Source organism: Penaeus monodon, chromosome 3, assembly GCF_015228065.2.
Source record: "Penaeus monodon isolate SGIC_2016 chromosome 3, NSTDA_Pmon_1, whole genome shotgun sequence".
NCBI classification, from domain to species: Eukaryota; Metazoa; Arthropoda; class Malacostraca; order Decapoda; family Penaeidae; genus Penaeus; species Penaeus monodon.
Genome location: NC_051388.1, coordinates 40,357,803 through 40,366,975, shown reverse-complemented (window position 1 = coordinate 40,366,975; position 9,173 = coordinate 40,357,803). Strand labels below are relative to the sequence as shown.

The 9,173-nt window shown below is 49.3% G+C and overlaps 1 protein-coding gene across 5 annotated transcripts in view; it reads right to left on the bottom strand.

Annotated features, from left to right (window-relative positions):
* The window catches only part of LOC119594561 (low-density lipoprotein receptor 1-like), a gene marked incomplete in the record, with an annotated part of 143,162 nt that extends 134,368 nt beyond the window's left edge, over window positions 1-8,794 (bottom strand). For all 5 annotated transcript variants that reach the window (XM_037943613.1, XM_037943597.1, XM_037943606.1 and 2 more), the window contains 1 exon segment: window positions 7,982-8,794. In XM_037943613.1, coding sequence (XP_037799541.1) covers window positions 7,982-8,186 — 205 coding nt within the window.
* Between the last annotated feature and the right edge of the window lie 379 nt (window positions 8,795-9,173).

The window sequence follows — 9,173 nt, the reverse complement described above, 5'->3', positions numbered from 1 at the left end:
TATATATGTATGGTGTGTGTGTGTGTGTGGTGTGTGTGTGTGTGTGTGTGTGTGTGTGTGTGTGTGTGTGTGTGTGTGTGTGTTGTGTGTGTGTGTGTGATGTGTGTGTGCGTGTGCGCGCGCGCGTGTTGCTTCTACATTTTTCTAATCATTGTTTTTATTTCCATTGCCAACTACAGTGCCAGATCCCGCAGAAACAAACAGTTAGTCACGGTGCCACGCGCGGTGCCTGCGAAACCCGGCTTCAAGACGAAGCACGCAGGCAAGGTAATTTCAGTGCCACCTCCGTCGCCGGCACTGAACCCAAGGCTACGAGGCCATCCAGTGCCAATTTAAAAGGGAGCTAGAAGGGGAGAGGAGGAAGAGAGGGAGAGAAGGGATAAGGGGGGGGGGGTTAAACCTCAAAACAATGCCACAAGGTTGGGGGTGGGTGAGTGCCACAAAGTGCTCCGAGGCAGCGCCATAGGGGGTCCGGGAGAGTGCCACATGGTGGTCAAGTGAAACGAGGCACGAGCCTAAACGAGCAGTGCCACGTCAACACAAGAGGGGGATGGGAACTCACGAGGCCGAGAGGGGGGGGGGACAAGAGTGCCAATGACTCGCACATGCCTGGCTGTTTGTTTTTTTCGAGTGGTGTGAGCCGCCTCTATTGTCCCTTCCTCTCGATTTTTTCTACTTTCTTTTGCTTTCTTACACGACTTTCTTTATTTTACATTTACTCCCACGCTCTCTCCCTCACTCCCTCCCTTTCTCCCTCACTCCTTCACTCCCCTCCCACCCTCCGTCCCTCCCTCTCCCTCGTTAACTCCACATCTTCTCTTAAAACTTCCCCCTTTGATGTTTATTCACTTAAGTTAGCTTTTCCTTTCCACTTCCCTTTTCTTCAAGCTTTTGTTTACTCTTTATTCATTCCACTAATTCTCTCTCTCTTTCTCCTCTCTTTTACTTCTCTTTTCGGAACGCAAGAACAGAATCCCGGGGAATTTTTTTTTTTTTTTTTTTTGGGTGTGTTTTTTGTGGTGTTTTTTGTTTTTGTGTTTTTGGGGGGGGGGTTTTTTGGGTGTTTAATTTTTTTTTTTTTTTTTTTTTTTTTTTAAAATTTTTTTTGTTTTTTTTTTTTTTTGGGGGGGGGGGGGGTTTTTTTTTTGGGGGGGGGGGGGGGCCCCCCCCCCGGGGGGGCCCGGGAAAATTTTTTTTTTTTTCCCCCAAAAAAACCCAACCCCCAAAAAAAAAAAAGGGGTAAGGGGGGGGGAAAAGGGGGGGGGGAAAAAAGGGGGGGGGGAAAAACCCCCCCCCCCCGGGGGGGGGGGGAAAAAAATTTTTTGGGGGGGGGGGGGGGGGGAAAAAGGGGGGGGGAAAAAAGGGGGGGGGAAAAAACCCCCCTAAAAGGGGGGGGGGGGTTAAAAGGGGGGGGGGGGCCAAAGGGGGGGGCCCCCGGGGTTTTTTTTGGGGGGGGGGTTTTTTCCCCCCCGGGGTTTTTAATTTCCCCCGGGGGGGGTTTTTTTTTCCCCCCCCCCTTTTCCCCTTTTTTTTTTCCCCCCCCCTTTTCCCCCCCCCCCCCCCCCCCTTTTTTTTAATTTTCCCTTTTTTTTTTAAAACCCCCCTTTTTTTTTTTTTTGGTTTTTCCCCCCCCCCTTTTTTTTTTTTCTTTTTTTTTTATTCCCCCCCCCCCCCCCCCCTTTTTTTTTTTTTCCCCCCCCCAAAAAAAAAAATTGGGGTGGAAAAAAAAAGGGGGGGGGAAAAAAAAAAAAAGGGGGGGGGGGGGGGGGCCCCCCCCGGGGGGGGGGGGGGGAAAAAAAAAAAAAAAGGAAAAGGGGGGGAGAGAGGGGGAGAGAGAGAGAGAGGGGAAAGGGAGAGGGAGGGAGGGGGGGAAAAAAAGGGGGGGGAAAAAAAAAGGGGGGAAAGGGGGGGAAAAAAAAAGGAAAGAGGGGGGGGGGGGGGGGGGAAAAAAAAAAAAAAAAAAAAAAAAAAAAGGAAAGAAAAACCCAAAAAAAAAAAGGAAAAAGGGGGAAAAAAAAAAAAAAGGAGGGGGGGGGGGGGGGGGGGGAAAAAAAAAGGGGGGGAAAAGAGAGAGAAAAAAGGGAGAGAGAGAGAGGGGGGGAGAAAAAGAGAGAGGGGGGGGAAAGAAAGAGAGAGAGGGGAAAAAAAAAGGGGGGGGGGAGAGGGGAGAGAGAGAGAGAGAAAAAGGGGAGAGGGAGAGAAAAAAAAAAAAAAAGGGGGGGGGGGGAGAGAAAAGGGGGGAGAGAGGGGGAAAAAAAAAAAGGGGGGAGAGAGAGAGGGGGGGGGGGGGGGGAAAGGGGGGGAAAAGAGAGGAGGGGAGAAAAAAAAAAGGGGGGGGGGGGGGGGAAAAAAAAAGAGAGAAGGGAGGGGAAAAGGAGAGAGAGAGAGAAGAGAGGGGGGGAAAAAAAGGGAGAGGGGGAGAGGGAGAAAAAATGGGGAAGAGGGAGAGAGAGGGGGAGAAAAAAAAAAGGGGGAAAAAAAAAAGGGGGAAAAAGGGGGGGGGGGGGGGAAAAAAAGGGGGGGGGAGAAAAAAAGGAAAAAGGAAAGGGGAGAGAGAAAAAAAAAAGGGAAAAAAGGGAGAGAGAGAGAGGGGGGGGGGAAAGAGAGAGAGAGAAGAGAAAAAAGAGAAAAAAGGGGGGGGGGGAAAAAAAAAAAAAGGGGGGGGGGGGGGGGGGAAAAAAAAGGGAAAAGGGGGGGGGGGGGGAAAAAGAAAAGGGGGGGGGAAAAAGGGGAGAAAAAAAAAAAGGGGGAGGAGAGAAAAAAAGGGGGGGGGGGGAAAAAAAAAAAACCCCCCCAAAGACCAAAAAAAAAACCCCCCCCCCCCCCCCAACCCCGGGGGAAAAACCCCGGGGAAAAATTTGGCCCCCCCCCCAAAAAAAAAAAACCTAAAGAGTGAAAGGCCCCAATTTTTAAAAAAAAAACCCCAATTTTTTAGATTTTTTGGATTTTTGTCTTCTTTTGCATATTTTGAGGGGGAGGGGGGAGGCTGGATTGCTTATTTTTTCTTGTTTTTTTTTCTTTTTAAATTTCCTTCTTTAATTCTAATTTCCCACCCCTCTCTCCTCTCTCTCTTTTTCCCCTCAGAAAAACCTTTTAAAACCCACAAGTTACAGTCCCCTCCCCCACCATTTTTCCCCAAAAAAAATTTAACAAAAAAATTTTAAAAAAAAAAAGGAAAAAACAAGAAAACGAGCCCCCCCCCCCCCCATTCCCTTCGATGGCTTAGATGAACTGTCAAACCCTTACCCCCCACCCCCTCCTTCCTTCCCCCACCCCTCCCCTACTTTTGCCCCCTGGTCTCGGCTGCCCACGATCTATTTTTACTTGCTGATGCACCCCCAAATGCTGACTCGTGAGAAACCCCCTTTCCCCAAAAACCCCCCCATTTCCCCCTACTCCCCCCTCCCTATACCTTTTCCCCCCCCTCCCCTCCCTCGTCCCCATCTTTCCCTCCCTCCCTCATCCCCGTCTCACTCCTCCTTTTCTTCACTCCCTCCCTCCCTCCCTCCTCCCCTACCTTACCCCTCCTTCATTCCCCTCCTCCTCCCCCCCTCCTCCCTCACCACCCGCTGACGCACCAGGGCCCGAGACTAGCCAAAACATCTGCACTACAACTAAACTGACAAAGCGTACATACACATTGCCCACAGATACACAGAGGCACAACTATGCTCGACTGCACACAGACATGCAATATATAAAACAGCACACTCACAGCTACAGGGGAAAGATAAACTCACATTCTCACACAGACACAGACACGGATGACACAGACACAAGCAGACACGGATACAGACACAGATGCACACATAGACACAGGCACAAACAGACACATATATAAATATACACGTATACATAGCCTTACATATACATGAACAAATGAGTGAAGGGGAGTAAGGAATTTTAGAAGAAGTGGAGAGCGGGAGGCTGGGAGAATATAAAGAGAGGGAGAAGGAGAGGGAGAGAGGGGAGAGAAGGGGAAGGGAAGGGATGGAGGAGGGAGGAGGGAGGGGAAAGGGGGGAGGGAGATGGTAGAGGGAGGGAGGGAGGAGGGAGGGAGGGAGGAGGAGAGAGGAGGGGAGATGGGGAAGGGAGGGAGGGGGGGGAGGGAGGGAGGGGGGAGGGAGGGAGGGAGGGAGGGAGGGAGGGGAGGGAGAGAGAGAGAGAAAGGGAGAAAGGGAAAAATAAATAAATAGACAGACAGACAGAGAAAAAAACAAAAACAAGAGAAAAACGAAAAAAGAACAAAAAGATTTAAAAGCACACACAAAAAAAAAAAAAAAAAAAAAAAAAAAAATAACAGCAAAGAAAAAGGAGAGAGAGGAAGGGGGGGGGGGTTACGTCATGTGCGGAGGGCCCTCACCGCCCCGGCCCTGAGTGACTCACCTTAACAAGTGGGCCTGAGTGGAAGCGGGGGGGGGGGGCCTCTCCCCTTCCTCTCTCTCTCTCCCTCCTCTCTCTCTCTCTCTCTCTCTCTCTCTCTCTCTCGCTCTCTCTCTCTCCTTTCCTTTTCTGTGTTTTTTTTTCACTCTCTCTTTCTTCTTCTCCCTCTGCCTTACTTTTCGGAAACTTTAATTAAATATTCGATCATAATACATACGCCACCTCGTGTCTCATCAACATGATCGCCTTCGCCTTTGACTTCGCCTTCATCTCCTCTCTCTCTCTTTCTCTTCCTCTTCCTCTTCCCCTTTCTCTCCCTCTTTCTCCCTCTTCCGCCCCCCCCCCCCCTCTCTCTCTCTCTTTCTCTCTCTCTCTTTTTTAATTTTCTGGTTTTTTTTCGCTCTCTCTCTTTTTTATTCTCCCTTTGCCTTTCTTTTCCGAGACTTTAATTAAATATTCAATAATATTAACAAGTATTTTCTTTATATAATCATTTCCATTACTATTATCAATACTATTACTATTATCATCCCTAGCGATAAAAATCATTTCCGCTTTTATCCATAACATTATTACTATGATTATTATTATCATAATAGAGCGGAGAGGATTGCCCTTGCTGAGCGGAGAGGAGACGAGAGGAGAGATGAGGAGAAGAGAGGAGGAGAGAGGAGGAGAAAAGAGAAGAGAGGAGGAGAGAGGAGGAGAGAAAGAGAAAAGAGAAGGAGGAGGAGAGAGAAGGAGAGAAAGAGAAAAGAGAAGGAGAGAGGAGGAGGAGAAAAGAGAAGAGAGGAGGAGAGAGGAGGAGAGAGGAGGAGAAATGAGAAGAGAGAGGAGGAGAGAGGAGGAGAAAAGAGAAGAGAGGAGGAGAGAGGAGGAGAAAAGAGAAGAGAGGAGGAGAGAGGAGGAGAAAAGAGAAGAGAGGAGGAGAGAGGAGGAGAAAAGAGAAGAGAGGAGAGAGCGGAGAAAAGAGAAGAGAGGAGGAGAGAGGAGGACTCTGTCTCATCAACATGATCGCTTTCGCCTGATTCGCTTCATCTTTTCTTTTCCTCTTCTTTTCCCTCTTCCTCCTTTTCTCCCTCTTCTATCCCTTCTCTCTTCTCCCTTCTCTCCTCTCCCTCTTTCTCCTCTCTTCCTTTCCCTCTTCTCTCTCTTTCCTTCCTTTTTCTCTCTCTCTTCTCCCTCTTTCTCCTCTCTCCTCTCTCTCTTCCTTTCCATCTTTTCTCTCTCTTCCTCTCCTCTTTCTCTCTCTCTTCCTCTCCCTCTTCCTCTCCCTCTTTCTCTCTCTCTTCCTCTTCCCTCTTTCTCTCTCTCTTCCTCTCCCTCTTTCTCTCCCTCTTCCTTTCCCTCTTTCTCTCTCTCTTCCTCTCTCTCTTTCTCCCTCTCTTCCTCTCCCTCTTCCTCTTACAAATTTATTGTAAACAACTATCAATTATGTTATTTCATTTAACAATGAAATAAAAAATATAGGTTATTTTCTCACTGTGACTATTTTTTTTAAAGCATCTCATTTCCATTACCTAATTCTCCTTAATCTTTGTCTACACCGATGCAACACACTTGGCGAATCATTCTCTACTGTGCCGCATGCGTAGGCCTATCAGAACGTGTAGGCTTATGACACGTGTAAACAAACTACGCTTCCAAATCAATTACAATCTAGGTAACTTGATTAAGCAAAGAACATTAATTTCATTTCAACCCCCCCCCCCCTTCACATCGCTAAAGACATTTCACAGAATGTTGTTTAACTTGACAAAGACAACTCACTTGGCATGATTAACCCAATCTTCATCATATTCCTGCCATCAATTATTCATATTATATACGCTCGAGTCGATGACACTTAAGCACGGACACAGGCTACATACAGAAACGCAGACATACAACACACACACACACACAAACATACACACACACACATACACACACACTCACACTCACACAGAGAGAGGAGAGGTGAGAGAGAGAGAGAGAGAGGAGAGAGAGAGGAGAGGAGAGGAGAGGAGAGGAGAGGAGAGGAGAGGAGAGGAGAGGAGAGGAGAGGAGAGGAGAGAAGAGAGAGGAGAGGAGAGGAGAGGAGAGGAGAGGAGAGAGAAAGAGGAAGAGCATTAAAGAAGAGAGAGAGAGAGAGAGAGAGAGAGAGAGAGAGAGAGAGAGAGAGAGAGAGAGAGAGTTGTGCGCGCGCGCGAGGGTGTGTTCAACCCCATCTGGCCTGGACGGATAGACGACCTTGGCTAAAAGTGTTCGCGAGGCAGAGACCAAATGAAGAGTAAAAATAAGGAGAAAAAATCACATTTCTCGGAGGCCTACTTCCAACCGAGAACTCTCCAAGTCTCCTCCTTAGAATAAATCAAGCCTCTATAGCGACATGCAACCCCCCCCCAAAAAAAAAAAAATGGATAAATAAAATAATAAATAAATAATAATCATAATTACAAAAAACTTCCTAGGCCTCCTCCAGGACTCCATCACAAAAGATCTCTGGCGCCCAACATATCATTTTTAAAGTAAATTCAGTGACCAACATGTTTCTATCATTCAGGGGAAAAATCAACATACTACCAGTGTCCAACATATGACCATAAAAAAACTGCAGTTCCTGACACCCAACCTCCACCTACAACGACCTAAAAAAAGCCACAACCCTTGCTAGGCCTACCCCCAACCTCCAACTCTCCACCACAAAATACCTCCGACTTCCAGCTTCTTTTCTCTCTTTTTAAGCAACCTGCAACTCACGTGGCCACACTGCCTAAACCCCGATATAACCCCGAAACCCTCCTAGGCCTACCTCCGACCCTCCATCTATAAAACAGGCCGTCCTCGGCCCCCCTGACCCTTCTAGGCCAACCTCAAACCCTCCTCCTCGAGACCACCCCAACCAACACTTTTTTTTACTCCGATTATAGGATAACCTGCATCTCACCTGACCCCACAACTTGAACCCCAATAAAACTCCAAAACCCTCCTAGGCCTATCTCCAATCCTCCACCTCGAAAAAAGGCCTACATCCAACCCCCAATATAGGCCTACCAAAACCCCGAAAACAGGCCTACCCCAACCCTCCACCCCCATAACAGGCCTACCCCAACCCTCCACCCCCCAAAACAGGCCTACCCCAACCCCCGCAAAAAAAGGCCTACCCCCAACCCACCTCCAGACCACTCCACCTTCCCCACACACCCCATTTCCGTGCCCCTTTGCAAATCATCTGGGCACTCGTCTCCTTCTCCCCCATTTCCGTACATACGACCTGCACTCACCTGGGCACCCGTCTCCCCTCCCCCCCCCTTGCACTCACCTGGGCACCCGTCTCCCCCCCCCCCTTGCACTCACCTGGGCACCCGTCTTCCCTCCTTCCCTTGCACTCACGTGGGCACCCGTCTCCCCCCTCCCCCATTTCCGTATATACGACTCACCTGGGCACCCATTCCCCCCCCCCTTGCACTCACCTGGGCACCCGTCTCCCCTCCCCCCTTGCACTCACCTGGGCACCCCCCCCCCTTGCACTCACCTGGGCACCCGTCTCCCCCCTCCCCCATTTCCGTATATACGACTCACCTGGGCACCCATCTCCCCCCCCCCTTGCTCTCACCTGGGCACTGGTCGGGGTCCTCGTCGCTGTGGTCCTGGCAGTCGGGCGCCCCGTCGCAGCGCCACGACTTGGGGATGCACTCTCCGGTCTTGCACGTGAAGGCGGTGATGGAACAATGGCTATTCTCCCCCTGCACGATGTTGCTGCAGCTGACGACGAGGGTGAACACTATCGCGAACGAACAGACTGTTCTCGGCCGACGCATTTTTTTTAAAGGGTATTTTGTGGGGAGGGACAAATATTTTCTCTGTTGTTGTTGTTGTTTGGGACTCTATTGCGGTTATGGGTAATTGGTGGTACTGGGGGTTATGTATGTTGTTTTGTTATCTATTTTAGATTATTTACTGTCTTTTTTTTTCATTTGTTTTCACACACTAGCTTTTTTTCCGATGGAGAGGAATATTAATGTCTGCCGTTACTGTTGTCTTTCCGATAATTTCCCCCCCGAAACACCACGCCGCTCCTAAACACTCAAAATGCCCCTGGTTTTCAATAAATAAGTATCACAGACTATAGGTATAGGAGCGCCAAATATCCTACAACCACTCACTTACAACAGCACTCGGCAGCGAGTGTGTGTACTCTTCCACCGTAGAAATGTGACTGATCCCGCGAACGTCCAAATGTGCTTCATCGTTTCTGCAACACGCGCCTGCTCCCACGTCGGGATTTTCCCCGCATTTTCTCTCCCGTTTTCGCGGATTCTCTCGCCCGATCGAGCACCCACACCCGCGCCTTTCCTTTTCCGCGTGTTTAAACACCACGATTCCTTCACTCAACGAGTTTGTTTAGCCTACTTATACACGTAAATATGGAAAGAAGAGTAGGAAAGAGTAGCTGGCAACTCGCCACATGAGGCGTGTACGGCCGACCAATCAGCGGCAGTGGCCTGATGTGACGTCACTCATACGTCACGCTCCGGCTGATGTCCGCGATGTCTGCGTGGCAAGAAATCCTCTTCAACAAACATTGCTCACAACTTATGCCTCTTCCTTCCGTCCTTTTCACGTGACACCTGTTCCGTCGGGAGGGAGCGTCCTAAATTCAAGCGCGAAAGGAGACGGCGAAGTTGTTGTTTTCTTTTCTTACGCGGAGTCTCACGGCGCGCCTCGGGGGATAGGGAGGGGGGGGGCTGTATGATTAAGCGCCGAGTTTTCAATCTTTATTGATCGGAGGATATAAGTTCCTTGCA